Source organism: Lutjanus erythropterus, chromosome 10, assembly GCF_056507025.1.
Source record: "Lutjanus erythropterus isolate fLutEry1 chromosome 10, fLutEry1.hap2, whole genome shotgun sequence".
NCBI classification, from domain to species: Eukaryota; Metazoa; Chordata; class Actinopteri; order Lutjaniformes; family Lutjanidae; genus Lutjanus; species Lutjanus erythropterus.
The window spans coordinates 40,148,958-40,168,082 of NC_139326.1; the positions used below are offsets into that span (position 1 = coordinate 40,148,958).

The 19,125-nt window shown below is 35.8% G+C and overlaps 1 protein-coding gene across 1 annotated transcript in view; it reads right to left on the minus strand.

The window, feature by feature from the left end:
- Window positions 1–4,775: 4,775 nt before the first annotated feature.
- LOC146320881 (nuclear receptor subfamily 5 group A member 2-like) overlaps window positions 4,776–19,125 on the minus strand; it is a 28,610-nt gene continuing 14,260 nt past the window's right edge. The window contains exons 5-7 of the mRNA XM_084729306.1: window positions 13,455–13,574; window positions 10,346–10,493; window positions 4,776–6,432 (exon numbers count right to left, since the gene is read on the minus strand). Coding sequence (XP_084585432.1) covers window positions 6,179–6,432; window positions 10,346–10,493; window positions 13,455–13,574 — 522 coding nt within the window. The 3' untranslated portion in view covers window positions 4,776–6,178. The remainder of the gene's footprint in view (window positions 6,433–10,345; window positions 10,494–13,454; window positions 13,575–19,125) is intronic.

Genomic DNA, 19,125 nt, shown 5'->3' on the forward strand with positions numbered 1-19,125 from the left:
TCTCTCTCTGCAGGTGTCACTGTCCAATAAAAGCCAAAAGCCTGAAAATAATAATTAGAAAGGTACATTATAAGGGATTACATAACCATAATAAACTTTGTTCACACTATACCCCCAAAATGCTAAATTAATTGTTAATAAGTGCATAAAAAAGAATTAATGAACCTTAATATGCTTTGTTTTCAGTTTAGATACAGTACTCCCAAAATGCATTAACTGTTAATAAGTGTATAATGAAGGATTAATTAACATTAATAAGCACTGTCTGCACTTAAGATCTTGTACCCCCAAAATGCATTAGTCAACTGTTAATAAGTGTATGATAAAAGATAAATTAACCTTAATATGCACTGTCCACACTCAAAAATGCATAAGATAACTGTTAATAAAATATTACTTAACCTTAAAAAACATTGTTAACATGTTTCTTATAAGTGCCTTCAAATGTCTCATTATCTGACAATAAACATGTTTATTATAACATCATTAACACTTCTATAATCTTATCAACATACATTAATGTTAATTAGCATCTTACAAGGTCCTTATTACCTCTTAACTAACTTTTTTTTTGTAAGCACCTTAATATAAAGTGTTCATATTTTGTGGTTCATGACATTATACATTACCAAACATGTTCAGCATGGACCACCAAGTTTATTAATACTTGCTGTTGTAAATAGATTATTACTTAAAACATTAATTTAGACTGGAGCGTTACAGCTCAACAGACGTGGAGCTGTCAAACACCAGCAGACAGCAGGATGATGTTGTTAGAGTTATTCTGAAGACTTGACAAACAGGAGGCACATGTTCTGTCGCCTTCTGTTCACTGACTAATGACTCTAATCGCTCTTAAAACTATCTACTATCAAACTGCTGTTGGCTTCAGACACTGCAGAGTTGTTTTATTTTTCCTTTGTTCTGTAAACAGCAGCCATTTTAACTCTCCCCTGTCTTTCCTACAGCTCAAACTGTTGCAACATGCTGAATGTCTGTAGACACACCACAGCTACAGGCTTGTAAATACCCTGAGCTGTAAGGAATCATTGTTGCTGCTGCAAATATTCACAGATCTTGATGTTAGCATCTGTCCTCCAAAGGTTTGCTACAGTCTGAAACTGTTCTCTCTGCTGTGTCGTCAGACATCATGTTGTATTGTTCAACATGTTCTACATTTAGACATTTTTGTAGATGGATCAATTTCCCTCTGAAGGCTTTTGTTCCACCATGAAATCCTTAAAGTTCAGAGGTACTTATCCATAGTCAGTGTAATACCTTCAGTAGATGGCGGTCGTACTGGCCCCAGTTTGGATTAGCAGCAGGAGTACTGATGTAGGAAGCTAAGTAATGTACTGCTGTGGACAGGATCAGCAGCAAAACGTATTTTAAATCTAAAAAATCAGTATCAGTTTAAGTGTACACTATATTTAGAACATTCACCACTTTATCTTGATGTAAGACAACCATTCCCAGTGAGAAACTACTGTTATTTAAGCCAAATATCACACTCTCCAAACCAACCAAACTCCTTTGGCAAAAACAGTAATATTAACTTGTACAACACAGGATTTGATTTGTCTACCGCTGCCTCAATCTGTTAGTTTGTTTGTGCCATTGTGTGACTTTGGTGTTTTAAAAGGACCATTCAGATTCATCAAAGTCACACAATAACACAACAAACCAACCAATTTAGGCAGCAGTAGACCAGCAACTCCTGTGTTCTGCAAGGTAAAATTACAGTTTTTGCCAAAGAAGTCTGGTGGCTTTGGAGAGAGTGATATTTGCCTTAAATAACAGGGGTTTCCTGTTGGAAAAGGCTGTCTGACAGCAAAGAAAGTGCTGAAAATATTCTACATATAGCATACATTTTAACTTATATCAATTTTAAAATACATAACAGTACATTGTTTAGCTTCCTACACCAGTACTCCTGCTGCTTTTCCAAATTGGAGACATGTCAACCACCATCTACTGAGGTAATACACTGACTGTGGATAAGTACCTCATACAACCACACTTTAAATAATCTTAACTATCCTTTTCAAATCAAAACATATTGTATGTATATATCTCAAAATATGAGAATAAAATTACAAATGTTACAGAAAGATCAATGTCTATTTTTGAGACATTGAATGACGACTTTCTAAAACTGATGTTTAATGTTTGAGAATAGAACAGATGTGAATGATGTTTTGTTATAAGTCAGACAAGGCTAATTAACAGCCACACCATGACTGCTGTATCAAATCTTGTATATATGAGCTCTGTATGTAACCGATGATGCTATGCAATAATAGCCGACACACGTGGAGCTTTACTTCACGGAATTTTTATTGGTTTGATGCTATTACAATAAAATATATTTAAAGAAAACAAAAATGTTTTGGTCACTTTCACTTTTGGGAGAAAAACACTTCAGTTTAAGACGGGACGGACTGTCAACTCACAGAAAATCAAAAGTGAACTCTGAGCAAAAATCAAAGGCAATATCAAGAGAATCAATTCCACAACAGTAGCGATTTGACCTCAACATAAAGCAGAGAACTTTTTCGGTGTTGAAATGTATCTTCATCTTGCAGTAGATATTTACTTCACAACATAAATATACTGTACAGAGTAAGAACACACAGCTGTCTCAACAGGAAAACCAAGGTGTGTGTGTGTGTATGTGTGTTTTCAGGCAGACATTAAGTTAAGGCAGGTGGAGTGATTGTCTACGACACCTTGAAATGGCGGACGCTGCCACGTCAATGGACGAACAAGGAATGATTTAAATGTCCACAGTGAGAAAGTTGAGCTGCACAATATTACAAACACTGTTTGACTGTGTCTTTGTTCTTCAGCTGGTCCTGTGACGGTGACAGTGAGGATCAGTTACATTGTCATCATCGCTGAGAGTCATGTGCCTTTAAAAAGGGTGTGTCGCACAAATACATTAGTGTCACTTCTCAACACAGTAAGTGCCACAGATAAAACACTGACTGCTACAAACACACAGACCAGTGATTTAGAGCCATAGCTGAGGTTTCTTACACTGTGTGTGGGACTGCAGTGTTGTCTGATGAGATGTTTTGTTTAAAATGTATACACAATGTCATTATTCCTATCAGTGGAGAGTTTTAGTGAGTCATAATGGCGAGAGACTTATTAGTTTATTAAATTGCTTATAGGGGACACAAATTGTACAGATCTTACTGTCTCTAGACAGGTCCCAGAACTCAGCATCACAGCGAGTATCTCTCGGTTCAGATGATGTAAAAAGGCCTTGTATTGTACTCACTGGTTTGAGAAACAATCAATCAATCAGAGCTCTAGGTGGGTTTAAGACTAGACACATCACATCACATAGCCAGCCAGCTACCAGCCCCAGTCATGAAAAAGAAAATGTGCATAAAAACAGTAATAAGTGTGGATAACACTGAAGCAAAAGTGCAGGTTGTTGTTGTAAACCGGTGTATAGAAACTTAAAGGGTAATTTCAGTATTTTTCAACCTGAACGTTATTTACACATGCTTTTGTGTCTGAGTGAATAATGGGGACAACAGTGTTGGACATTGGTCCAGTATTTAGTGAGAGCGCTGCAGCAGGCAGCAAAATTATACCACATCATAATCCTCCAGGCAACTGCAAACTGTCAAAGTACATCCACTAAAAGTGCACGTTTTTGCCACTGACCGGCTCACATTGTTATTCTAAGGCTGGGGATATACTTTTAACCATGTGTTTGCACTTGTGTACATGTAGCTTTAATTTCCAAGGACATGAACAACCGCCGTTCCAAACCAATGTAGGATATGCAAAGCAGCCATGCTGCATATGTGAATGCATACACTGTAAAAACAAAAAAGTCGAGAAAACTCAAAATTTCAATGCAGCTTACAGCAATAGAGTTTTGAGCCCAACTCAAACTCTGAAGTTTTGAAAAAGAAGATAACTGACTTTTCTTGTTTAGATATGAATATGATATATGAATGTTTGAGTTTTAGAAGCCACCCAAAAATTGTCAAAAACTTATTGAGTAAACTTATTGAAGTGAAAAAGTGAATAATGGCTGATTTTCAGATTTTCAATTAAAGACATTTAATTTTCAGGGATCCAAGTAATAACAAAACAGCTTCACAGGTCACTGTGACCTATTCTATTACACTTTTTTGGGTCTGTAAAACTCAGATCAAAGTTTATTGAAAGAAGAAAAATAAATAATCTCAGCTAAAAAATGTAAGTCAGAATTTTTTTAAATCAGTTCATTACAAAAGAATTTGAGTTGAGTTTGCATTAAGTAAAAAAATCTGAGTTGTCTCATCTTTTCTTTGTACAATGTAGTTAAAAGTCATTGTGTCTGCTGTGTCTGACAGCAGTGCGAGCACACAACTGTTGTGTTCACTGTTGCTGGTTCACATGTACACCAACATGGGTTCAGTGGATTTTAACACTGAGTATGAGCTTTCCTCTAACTTCTGGAGACACTTAATGACCGGTCATTAGAAAAGTTTCATATACTGGGCAGGAATGACCCCACGACATCATGCACTTGCTGTCCTGCTGGTGTAGATAATTACTAGAGCTCCAAATGTGTAAGAATCCAAAGCTAAAAAGAGTTCCTAACAAATGCGCTATTTCCTCCTTTTGAATAACATTTGCTAAAACCTACAGTGACCAACTCTTTTAGTAATTTTCTGAGTCATTTTTTAAAAATCAAACTATATGTTGTGAGCTGTTTTTGAAGATTTACATGTTCTGTGGGAACCAGTGGGCTTCCAGATTCGTTATTGTTGGTTTTGGTCTTGTCATGGGATTTATATATATATATAAAAAGCATTGACATTATTTATAAGGAAAATGTGATCATTCAGATTATGTGTACTAAAAACCAGCTTCAGTATTATGAGTATTAGCCTTCTCACACTCAGATCAGCCAATCCCTTGTCCACATGCACCACAGTGTGTTGAAAAGTGACACAAATGTGAGTATGAGCATGATGCCTTAATTTCTTTTGGGTCCACTGTTTCTCAAGGCATTGACTCATAAATAATAAAAAATTGATGAAGAAACTTGAAACCAAATGGTGCCAGATGCATCTTTCCCCTCCGTGTGTCGTCTCTGCAAACACTTACAGTTGCCTCCTCTAAACTGACTTTGTCTTTCATGTCTCACTTACCATTTACACATTCATGTGTCTTTGTTCCCTCCTCTTTCTGCATTGCTGTGTGCAGTTTTTCTCTCTTTCTCATTCTCTGTTTTATCTGTCTCCCTTTCATTTTGTTTTCTCTGTAGGGTTTGGTGAATAAGTGTTTTTTTTAACATGTCTGGCTTTGATATATCAATATATTAACATCTAAATAGATTAAAACAAAACTATATTGAACCCCATAGAGCTTTAATATTTGGGTTTTTGTCAGAGTGAGTGCAGAGATACGAGCAGTGCTAGTTTACACTGATGAGACCACAGTGAGTCAGGTTATCCTGAAGTCTGTCTTCATCTAAAAAAAAAGGTATAATAATAATAATCTAGGAACAGTGTTGGTAACCTTGGAATCATAAAGTTGCATCTGACATTTGGATCAAATTGTTAATACTAAAATTTTTAAAAAGAGGCTACAAAATCAGCCGTTAAAAAGTGCACATTAGCTCACCCAGCAAGCATTCAGCAGATGTTACCACACAAAATAGTCCCATACAACATCAGACGACCCAGCACCAGGTCTCACAATATCAAACTGTCATGCGACATAACATAACTTCATAAGTGTTGAGCCATGGTGCAGGCTGGAGTCTAAATGTTTGCTGGGCAGCTCTGTGGGACATAGAAAATCTTGTGGGTGATGCTGGATTCATGTGGTATTTGGTCAAAGGATACAATGTAACTCTAATTTTAGATTTTTGCAAACAGGGTAGAAAATCCAGTTTATAAAGAGCATATTATGTAATGTAGCTCTGCAGGATATGAAAACATGAACATTCAAAATGGTAAATCTACCTTGAATACAGATGGAGCTTTATAATTCCAAACTGGAAAGAACATTTTCTCCTCTCAAACTCAAAGAAAACCCCTCACAAAGATCCCAATATGAACCTGTCTGTCTTCGTTTCATTTTTTCATCTCACTCACACTCTCCCTCCCACACACACACAGTCTCACCTAGAGAAACAACACATGACGGTGGCGCGTCCTCACACGCATGCTCGCTTGGCGTGCAGCATCTCAATGAGCAGGTTGTTGCAGGGCACCTCTCCACTCAGGTGCATGTAGCACAGGTAGTCCTCGGCCTGCGTGCTGAGGGAGCGCAGCTCCGGCAGCCGCACCATCAGCTGGCTGAACTTCTCCTGGAACTGTGGGTAGGTGGACAGGGTGTACTCCAGCAGGGCCCCGTTCACCTGCTCCTGGACGCCCTCCACGAACGCCTGGTCCTCTAGCAGCTTCACATCTACATACACACACAGAGCATGGATTATGAATCAGGCTGTAGATGTAGTCATGTATAAACCTCTTGTCCATCACTAAAAGTAAAGTCAGAATTTCCAAATTTATCAAATATGTCTGAATTCAGGAGAAATAAGAATAAAATGATGAACAAACACCTGAATATTTCTATTTGATGTAATGAGTGTGAACATCATATAGTTACAATGAAGAGTCAAACTGGTTACAGGTATATGATATAGCCAGAAAGATGGTGAATTAGATATATTTTTAATTCAGCAGAGATAAAAGGGTTAACTGGATTTTCAGAGGTTAATGATTCACATTGTAGAGAACATAAAGGAGTATCAATGATGCATCATTTTATCTTGTTTTATAGATCTAAACTGTACAGAAATGTATAGCTGCCATACTGGAAAAACACAAAATCGATCAGTATCATGTAATAATGTTTATACTTTATGGGTAGAAAAAGATGTTTCTCACAAAATAAGACATTTTCATATCATTATGACACACAAACTACATACAAGTTAGAACATTATGACAGGAAATGCTTTATTTTATAACAAGATAAATAATATATTGTTATAATAATCAAGTTCCTTCTTATAACATGATTCATGTCTATGTTGTAATATTGTGCTATAACCTGAAAATATCTTGTTATAATGTGAAAAATATCTTGTTATGACAATAATAATTCACACTATAATGCTGATCTGTTTTCTTTTTCTGGATTGAAATCATGCTTTCAGTCAACCTGCTCTCATGCATTTCTTTGTATTTCCATAAAAAATGAAGTTCTTTCTATTTGAAAATATATTGAAAAAAGAGATGATTTTTAGGTGTAGGTGATGTAGAAATCTGCTGTTTTCTCTCCTGCTGTTCACTGCAGTGTATATTCAGCTGTCATTTACAAGACAACCCCACAAAATTAACAATATTTTGGGAGTTTTAATAAAAGGGTGTGCTTTACTGAGAAACACTAAAAAAGTTAAGCTTTCTAATCATCTAAATGAAAATATTAGCATAACAAGAAACACAAAACCATTCCCATTTGGAGCATCACAAAATAATCTTATCATGCCTTTGACTTACTGAGCTTTCAGCTGCATCTCACAGTCTTCATCACTAAGTTTTATACTTAGCTTACGTTTTAACAACAATGTAAATGCAAATTCATCCTTGACACAAAATCTTAGTGTGGAGTCCATACAAATGTTCAAAACTGTCAAATAACAATGAAAACTTAATGTTCACTTCACACAAATACTCATCTCTTGTGACATTGACAAATGTTTTTGCCAACAAGTTTTGATTTTTTTAGTTACTTTTGCTAAAATCTATAAAGCTGAATTAGTTCAAGACCAATTAACACAACATACATACTGCAATTACCATATATTTTGATAGTTGAATGAATTAAAAATGTCTTTACTCAATGTTTTATAGATTCATATGGATACATTATCAATTTCTTGTTCAATAAAACAAATAATTTATATTCAATTAACATGACAAAAGCACATAATTACAATTATTATTACAGTTGCAGTGTTATGCTCTGCATAAATAAACACAAAATATTTTGCTCACTTAACATAAAACTGCAGCAGTTGTGTTTTCACCAACTTGATATTTACTTATACACACAATTTAATAAAATTTGATAGGATATTAAGTTTTTTTTTGTTAAACCAGCTCAACATTCTTGCATATTAAAGGTTTGGGTGCATGCTGTTAAATATTAAGCTAACAGCAGTTAACTGAGTCATCTCCACAACATCTCCAAACTTCACATGGTGGTGAGGTTTGTGAGATGCTGTTGAAAGGAAAATGGTGAGTAAGTGGACTCCAACTTGAAAACTTTTTCTAGAATATTCCTGTTTTGCTTTGCAGATTATTTTAAATGTTTGTTAAATTTGCACATTTTGATAGAAACTAGGTAAGGTTTTGGTCTGTATGGGTTTTTGAAGCTTTAATATTTTTGCACTCAAGCTTCCAAACGCCAATATTCAGGATAAAATTTGACCATTTTCATGAGAAATTCCTTCATTTTTTTTCTACTATGTTAGTGTTTAAACGTTATATAAGTGAATATTGAAGTTCCATATGCCACAACAAAGAAATACAGCAGCTTGAATGCTGCATACAACCCATTCATTTATGGCATAAATGCTAGCTACTACATTTTATATTTATGCTGTATCTATACTTATGTATGAAATAAGGTGAGTGTGGGTGGCTGTGTGCATGTTTGTGTGTAAGAGACAATAGCCAAGCCCTTCGGTGGACCGGCATTCAGTATCAGCTGAGCCCATCTTGGAGAATCCATTCACACAGTAATTAAATGTTTTGAATCAATGTTCTGAATCATCTTTTCAAACTGCTTAAGGGCAATTAAATTACCCCCGACAAACCTGACTCTGAAGATGAGGCAGAGCGCGAGCGCGAGCAAAGAAGCCACAGGCAAACACAGCAAATATTTTCTGCCTACGACAAGAGCTCTCACCATTCAAAAGCTCTTTGTTCCCCGCTCCGCCAGCGCTAAACAGCAAACACTTCTGGGAATCTGGGCAAGCCACATCTATGCTCTCTCCATCTGTACAAGCCACTACATGAATGTCGGTCCTGCCATCGAATGATAGACCCATCCATTACGCTTCTTTTGAATGCCATTAGTGGACAATGGAGGAGGATGTCTTTGTTAATATTGGCTTTTGTCAACCCTAGAAATTTAATTAAGTGAATTTATCGGAGGGAAAAAGGCCAGTTTGGAAAACGCTTGTAACCTTACAGATAAATAGGTACTGCAGATAATTTGCAATTGTGACATTTTTTTCATTAAAATGTCAGTGTTGCTATTTAAATTCCGCCAAAGGACAGCATCAGTATGGCCCTGCAGCCCCACGAAGCTGATTGATTTTCACATCCAAACCTGTTATTCTACTGACAACACAATCTACAGGCTACAAATGGAAGCTCAGGTCTTTCAAAACACATTTAACTGCAGATAGTTCAATCAAGAATGAATCTGTCTTACATAAAATATAATGTTTAAAGGAAGAGACCTCATACTGTAGGCCTGTGTGAAATATTAATATGATTTTCCTTGTTTGAACTGTTTTACACTGACAAACCTCAAATTTAGTTTTTACCTGAAGATGATCACAGGCAACAGCTATAAGTCATTATTAGCTTTTTGGGGGGTGTAATATTTGATGTGGCTATTTACATATTAGGAGCATTATTTATTTATAATAATTAGTACAAAATACTCATATCCTAGCATGGAAGAGACAAGTACCCTTGTCCATACGCAGCAATGCTATTTGTACTTGGGGTAAAATATATATATAAGTATAACATACTAGCATGGCCAGGTATCTGTAACCAACGATGCTATTTGCACAGGGGGTGAAATATCCAGTGTGGCTATTTAGACTCAGGAGTATTAGTTATTTCTAATCATTAGCTCAAAATATTTATAGACTAGCATAGCAGAGACAAGCACATATGTGACAGTTCCCAACAGTGCTATTTGCATTTGGGGTGTAAATAACCAATGTGGCTATTTACGCTTGCTTGGTGGAGACAAATCATAATCTTTTCCTAAACCTAACCAAGTACATTTGTTGCCTACACTGAACCAAACTGCAGCTGAAAACTTAAAAACAAAATCAAAGAAAAAAGAAAAAATGAGAAGGAAAAACAAAAATCACACCAGACTCAAATCCTAGTCTCAAAGGTGAGAGAGCTGTATTTGACTCATTTATCATTGGCACTCTTTATAGCTAAACCAGGAGGCTGGGAATAAATAGGTGAATAGCTGCCCGGTGACTATTCTCACTAGAGTCCACATAGATCTTCTGCATACTCATCACGAATGAAGCACAAACATGAGGCTGACTCACTTGGGTTGAACAGCAGGAGGAATTTCAGACAGGCGATCTCTCTGCGGTCCACCTGCAGCGCCCGCAGCCTTGCCGCCAGCTCCTGACCTCTCTGGACCAGACCAGACAGAGTGGCCTCGGCTTGGGACAGGATGAACGACAGCTCCACCTGAAAACACATACAGGATGCTGTTAATTTTCCAAGTCCCTTACATTCATGAGACTTTTAAAAATTCAAACCTTAAACTTCTCACCTGTATTTCTGATTTCTGTGGAACTTTATCACTCAGTATCAGGAGGATGGATGTCTCTCACTTATTCAAAACTAAGGTTACATCATTTTGAAAACTCTTCATATTCATATTGTTATATGGTAGCTAAGAAAAATACAGTTGTTTCATAAGAAGTCCTGTAATCCTTCTGCTGTATAACAATGTCAAGTAGGCATTTATACCTGTTCTGTATTTTAGACACACAGAACAACAGAAAACCCCAGTGTACGTAGCATTTCATTTCCACTGTACCCAGCAGTACATGTGGTGAATTAAATTAGTTTACACAAACAAATAATGATTTTATAAAACTGTATTTTATATGATGTTCATCAGTCTATATTATTATTGTTATTAATATTTTACAGAAGGGCTGGACGTTACAAAATTATTATATTGATATAGTGATATGAGACTAGATATCGTCTTAGATTTTGTTAGATCATGATATGACACAAGTGTTGTCTTTTCCTGGTTTTAAAGACTGCATAACAGTAAAATTATGTAATTTATTACTTTTTTATACCAGACTGTACTAGCTGTTCTATTATTTGCCTTTACCCACTTAATCATTATATCCACATTACTGATGATTATTTATCAAAAATCTCTTTGTGTTAATAATCTGTGAAAACACCAATGCCTACAATATTGCTGCAGTTTCAATACAGAGGTATTTGGTCAAATATATTGTGATATTTTCTTTTGTCCAAATCACCCAGCCCCTACGTTTGCACCATTTCAGAATGTATGGCGTGTTATTTTATGGAAAATATATCAGAATAGCCCAAATGTATTGAGATATTATTTATAAGCCATATACCCCAGCCCTATTTACAGTATGTGAACAGTTCTCATAAGTTCAGTTATACTGTGCTTTAGGGCTTCATATTCCCAAAATTAAGTTAGACCAGCTGAGATAGTTTGAGCTTAAGGCAGTTGTCCATTGCAGTCTAACCTTGGTATATATAATGTTGCTCTAAATGTGTTCATTATGGCATCAGAAAAAACTCTGATCTATCTTTCGATTTAGCACTATATTAAAACATACATTATATAATTAACTAACTCTCTCCAGAAATGAATTTATCTCATTCAGACCATTTAACCAGCTTGAGGAAGGCCGTTCCAGCTGTACACGGATATGCTAATACAGTGGTTTATCATGTAGCATATGAATACAGTCTCATGGCAATTGGTCATGAATCTATGAATCTATTACATTGATCTACATGTATTTGTGTAATTTTCCTTTTTTTTTGTGACACAACTTTCAATCTTAAGTATTATCCATCACCATTCTCATTCCACTGTTACATGAGAAAAATAAAGATGCAACATCCTGTTACACTTTCAGAATAAAAGTCTTTAGTAGGTTTAGCCACCAATACTACTTGTTTAGGTTTCGAAAAAGATTATGGTTATGGTATCAAAACTACATATTTTTCCGCTGGCCTATTTATCTAACTAGATTATTTTGGTGTGAGTTGCAGAGTTTTGGAGATATTGGCCCTAGAGATATCTGCCTTCTCTCCAGTATAATAGGACTGAATGACACTCTGCTTGTGGTGCTCAAAGAACCAAAAAATACATTTGAAAAATTAAAAACCAGTGTCTCTTTACAAAAATCATGACCTGGTTACTCAAAATAATCTACAGACCTTGTTGTATGCAGTTTCATGTTGGAAATACTTTCTTTTTGCAGTAGACTCTACTGTATCTAATTTAAAACATGCATTTTTTATTTTGGTGTCAACTCTCCCTTTAAAACAATCATACTGGGCTGGCATATGACACATCAGTTATTGTCAGTCCACCTCTCACATGCTCATGAACAACAAAAGTACGAAAAGCCAAACATTTGATTGTGTGCACATATTTATACAAATCAATTCTTCATTTTAAGTGTTTTAATGCATTCCAGAGGTCCGTCCACTGAATAGGTGTAGTAGTAACCGTGCCTTGTTGAGCTCTTAACCCTACAAGAATTTCACTTTCATCTGTTTCAGAGGCTGATAAAACACACAGTTCTGGGGAAACATTATATACTGTCCAGTTTTTGACATGAAAATAACCAAATTTGGAGATATTTTGAGTTTTTGGTACAAAATATGGACTATCAGTGGCTTCAGTCTAAAGATTTTAGCATTGCTCTCCACCTTCATGCGTTACGATACTGAAGTGTATTGCTGCCACGCCACAAAAAGAAATCCAGTTTTCACATTTTTACAACATACAAATGTTAGAATGTGATAGCTTACATTGTTATAATGATGACAATGATGTTAAAAAGATATGTCATCAACTTTTAATGTGAAGTTTCAAGTTTTAACAGGATAAATAGTATATTGAAAAAGTTGAAAAGTTGAAAAGTTTCTTGTTATATAATAAGTTTGCTTATCATCATGATATGAAAATACCTTGCTATAGCAATAAACTTTTTACTGATAACTTTTTCTTTTTTTAAAGCTGATCCATTAAAGGAATAGTTCACCCCAAAATGAAAATTCACTCATTATCTATTCACCCTCATACCGATTGAAGGTCGGGTTTAGTTTTTTAGTCCACAAAACACTGCTGGAGTTTCACAGGAAAACAGTGTTGCAGACAAACAATGGAAGTGAATGGTGACCAGTTATGTAAAAAAACAACAGAATAAAAACATAAAAGGCCTCCATACTGCTCATCTGGTGTAATCCAAGTCTCCTAAAGACCCAACACACCAAGCTGACTAAACGAAAATGTTATTTACACCATGTTTTTAGCCTGAATCTTCACATTTTGAATTAAGTGCAGTGCAGGTAAATGGAGCAGACTGTGCATGGGACTGATAGGAAGTTTTGTGAGGGAGCTGTTACCTCCTGGCCGGTCACCAGCAGGATACTGTCTTCCTGTCCATGTTGCACTTGTCTGAAAATGTGATCCAGGACCAGAAGTTCAGACCAGCAGTTATGGAGCAGCTTCATTTGATCTCCCACCTCCAGGAAACACACACAAATACACACAGACACACACACACAGACAGAAGCAGTCAATAAAGAGAGAAAACAAAAGGACATGATCTTCAGTCTGTGGTTCACTGTGTTCATACTGCAGCTTTTTTGAAAATCCTGATCAATATTCTTTGAAACTTGCGAATACTCCTTATTATTCTTTGCTTACTGTCTCCTACAGCCTCTATGTTCACATTGGATCAATCAATCAATATCCTCTTTACAAAGTATTTTTCAATTGTATTTTCATTTTGTATTGCAGAGTTTATTATGGTCTATGGACACTAGATCTGCAATGATTAGTCGATTAATTCATCAGCCCATCAAAAGAAAATCAGTTGCCAACTATTTTGAAAATAGATTAATGATTTCTGTCATTTTTCAAGTAATAATGTTAAACATTTGCTGCTTACAGCTTCTTAAATGGGAGGATTTGCTGCTCTCTTTTTCATTCATGACAGTAAATAAAGAGTCTTTGGGTCTTTGGACTGTTGGTTGGACAAAAGAAGCAATCTGACTACGTCAATTTGGGCTCTAAGAAATTGTGATGAGCATTTTCGTAATCTTTTGTCATTTTATGTATAAAATGATTAAATGATTAATCATGAAAGTAATCAGCAGATTGCTAATGAAAGTAATTATTAGTTGCAAAGCTAATGGAAACATTTTGCACGGGTGAGTTCCTCCGATGTGTAAACTCACTCAGTCATATTTGATTCTGATTTAAATGAATAAAAAAATACCATCTACTAGAGCCTGATCAATATATTGGTCAATTGAAATTCTTGTCCTGATATTGACCTATCATAGCTATATGGGTCTATATCAGTATCGACATAAATGCTATCCGCTATGTGGCTATTTGTGTTTTTTTCATTTACAGTTGTTTATTAATATTAAAATTGAAAGTTGTGAAAGTTTACTGTTTCAATGTCCTGATATCATTTTTGACAATAGTTTATTGTTAAAGTGTATAAAGTCCTGCCATTAAATCAAAAGTTTGATTACCACATTTTAGGGATCATTGCAAAATAATGTGTTTATTCTATATTCTGTATATTCTGTATCAAAAGAAAATTTGATAATCATTGAATCATTTCAGTCATAATAAGTAATAATGTCAAACATTTGCTGCTTCCAGCTTCTTAAATACGAGAATTTGCTGCTTTTCTTTGTCATTTCTGTCAGAAAAGAGTAAGAGTCTTTGGGTTTTGGATTGTTGATTGCACAAAAGAAGAAATTTGAAGCATTTTTCACACTTTTTAAAATTTATTTACTTTACTTTATATACAAAATATTTAATTAACTAGTCATGAAAGCAACTGGCAGCTCAATCTTGAAAATAACCATTACTTGCAGCCCTGATGGAAGCATTTCACATGGATGTATTCCTCCAATGTGTAAACTCACTTTGCTATTATATTTCATTCTGACTTAAATGAATAAAAAAATACTATCTACAAGAGCCCGACCGATATATTGGCTGGTATATTGGTCGACCAAAATTATTGGCCTATCACAGCTATATTGATCTACATCAGTAATGGCATAAATGTTGTCCAATTTGTGGCTATATGATATATGTTTATTTCTCAGCTTTACTGGCATCATTGTGTTCATATTCAATCCTTTTCCTTAATTCAGGTTGAATATATAATTAACATATTTGTTTTTTTCATAGTTGTTAATAATTCTTAGGTTTACTGTTTCAGTGCCCTGATGTCATTTTGGACAATAAAGTTTATTGTTACAGTAAAATATCCTGCCTCCATCACATCTCCCTAATATCGGTATTGGCATCAGCCCCATAAATCTAGTATTGGTCAGGCCTGACCCTGCTGTCATGCTATTAATCCAGAGCCAAATCCTGCTGACATAGGTGACAAAAACAGATGAAGTGAAACATGAAGGGACCATAAAAACAAGCAGAAAGGAGAAATGAAGTGATGCTCAGTGATGTGTTTGTGTGTGTGCTGATGTCTTGTGCTATTTCCTTGTGCCATGTTATATATTTACGAGCATCGTCTCAGACCTCTTCAACCTGCTCACCCCCACCCCCTCCCAAACTTTTCCAGTCACATCTGCTCTGCTCTGGGGGATGGGTAAATGTATGTGTGTGTGTGTGTGTGTTGTCAGATTGAGACTCCCCCTTAACTGCAATACTGTCTGTAAACTGAAGGACACAGCAGTCAGTAATTCTGCAGCCACAGCTGCTAATAGGCCCAGACTCACATTCATCTGACACAGAGCTGACAGAATTACTGTCCATCTGAATGAAACTATATATCAGTCGCAGAGGAGAGGGTCCAATCTTGTTGTCCACACACTCATCTGGACTGGTGCGGTGGTGGGGGTCTGGGCATACAGTGATAAAGGAGAGGGTTAAGGAAGCAAGAGGTCTCAGCGACCTCCTGTGCTTCCTCTCCAAGAGGAGTTGGACACTCAGCTGCAGCCAAAAATTCACTCTGAAAAAGCTCTTAAACGTACTGAACGTTAAGAGAGGGCTTTATTTTCTCTCCCACTTGGATTCTCAGTGTTTCTGTGTGTCCATGTTGGAGTGTGGAAGTGGGTTAGACTGATATATATCAGGTTATATACCTGTCAAGTGTCATGTTTTATCTGCAAGTCAGAAAGTAAAAATCCCTGTGATTGTCACAGAAAATAAAAAGTGTGCAACATACTGAAATGTCAACACACTGTACAAACATGACTCTTGTAGCTCTGTTTTTTTTTTTCTTTTTTCCTAGAGCTGTATGGACAACCTCACACACTTGATCTCCAACAACTTAGATAATCAAGTAACCATTTTGAGTCATTTTTTAATTTAAAAAAGTCCAAATTCTCTGATTTCAGCTTCTCAAATGTTAATATTTTCTGGTTTATTTACTCCTCTCTGACAGTAAACTGAATGTCTTTGAGTTGTAGACAAATCAAGACCTTCAAGGACATCATCTTGGGCTTTGGGAAACACTGATCAACATTTTTCACCATTTTCTGACATTTTAAAACCAAACAACTAATGGATCCATGGAGAAAATAATCAACAGATTAATCAGTTATGAAAACAATCATTACTCTGGCTAAATCATTTGAATTGCTTTTTGTTTTATATTATTATTCCCAATAATTGAATCCTATATTGGCAACATTTTTACATTGACATGTTAAGACCAGTCAACACTATAAGAGGTAGTAAACCATTGCCTCCACACTGGAATGACTTTGAATATGTCATATTTGAATATGACATTTGGTACATATTTAAGTAATGAAACAATTTGTTAAATAGGGCAGATCCAGCCCCTTCTCACGTCAAACACAGCAGCTTAATTGGTGCTCCTATGCTTCAAACTGTGACGCTGTAGGTGCCCCTCTAGAGTTACGTTTTGATGCACCGTCGAAGTCAGGTGACGTAGTGTAAAGAGTGAGAAAGTCCACATAATGGAGCAGGTGGAAGCAGGAAATTCTGGGTATTGGCACTCAGTACCTTTCAGGTACTGACTGATGCGACTATGGACATGAGCTGGGCTGGTTTTTAAATATATTATAGTACATTATAGTATAATAAAAATATATTAATGGTGTTCCTTTACTATCCAAACACACCCCATCACTCAGCACAATTTTGACATGGCCTAAATGTTATTTGTTCTTACAGGAGCTATGAGTTAAAGTGAAAAACAAATTGTTTACAAATGATATAGACATCAGATTTATTATTTAATAAAGGATATTTTCCAAGTTCTCATTTTTCTTCATTTTTAATATCATGATAAATATTGTATTGTGGACTTTTTATCGTGGTTTTATTATAAATTAAGTTTTTGGTATCATTACATCCTTACTGTCAAGGCTTGTTGCAGTTCAGCAAGTTAGATCAGAATTTAAAAATGTAGTTGCATTGCCCTCTATCTGTGTTCTAGCACACATGTGAACTCCTGATTTTTTATTGTCCATTTATATTGAAAATTTATGATGAATCAGAGTACTGTTGCTGTTGTTTATGATTTTTTATATTGATTATTATAAGAAATATTTGAGAGGGGACTGCATCTTCTGTCTTAGTTTGCAACCCTGTGTTGTAAAGTGACACATTAACCTTATTGTAATAATTACCAAGACTTCAGTCTCTATAATATTCTAAGACTACTTAATATGTTCAGTGTGAGATTTGGAGCTGTTTAACAGTTTTTAAACCACGAGCAAGAAACATGTCCTAACTGCAGCTGTGTTGTCAGTGGCAGTATTATTGTTCACTGTGCTGTAGTGAGGCAGCAGATGTAGTAGCAATATTCTGAGATGAAAAATCTGTGCAGAGGCAACAGTGAACTGCTGCACATAGAATAATACATATACATGCATACAAACATATTCTGGTAGCCTAATGACAAGCTATAGGCAAACTAGCCAACACATAAACAGACTCACAACAGACTCAACCTGCTTTCATCAACAAAACTGCTGGTCAGAGCAGCAGAGGAACAAGACATGGGAAGACAAAACAGTGACGCATAATCACCCAGCAGACAGTTTGCATTCAGCCAGCCCACAGCTTGTCTTCACTAACTGCTAATTAACACAATGTTAGAATGACACTGGGAATGTAAAAAAAAATGAAGCATTTATTATCATCATTAGTAGACATGTCTTATATATAGAAGAAAAATGTCAATATGCTGTCCATCTCTCAAACTAGATATCTATTACATCTATTTTTCAGTAAAATGTTCTTGGACATGTTTTTAAATTGAGTGTCTTCAGTGTGCTACTTTGAGTAGCTGAACATTTATGCTCAATTGTGTGCAATAAACTTAGCAACGTCATCCATGTTCAACAGGTGAATGGAAGGTCAAACACAAGACAGGACAAAGCCTCCACCTCTGGACAACTGCAGCGATCAATAGCTCCCACTCTGCTCACAATTTAACAACAATGTAGACAAGCGCTGTGCCGAGCCGCAGCAGAGAGCCGACATTTCCCCGTTATCGTCTGCATGGAATGTAATTATCCAGCCCGGGAAAACAGCTCCCTGCACAAGGCTGTCTTTGCAAAATATGCACAGCTTTGTTCTCACTACTCCATGTTGGCTGTCAACTGCATAAAACTGTTCTGACTATAGGCAGAAATGTATCAGATGTGTCTCAGGCTCATGGTGAGAAACACTGTCATATTACAGAAGAATAGGGAGAAAAAACAGAAAACTAGAGATGCGACCTTTGCCATAGCCTGTCTGTGTTTTCCTTACATAGATTTATTGGATGGCTTTATTTTGGAATTTCTCTGAAAGAATAAACATCTGATTGTAGGTGTTTACCAAGCTAATACTAATATATAACTTTGATTCTGTAATATTTGCTTCACATACAAATTGTCACCTTTTTGCTTTGAAGTGCTGCAGATAAATGATCGAGTCTACTGCAAGTGTAGAAAAATGAAATGAAATGTTTGCATTATTAGAGTGAATTAATACTGGATCAGTAGTTTGACAGAATCTTTTTTTATCTAACCAGCTGTGTCTCCTTGAAATCGTATTGAA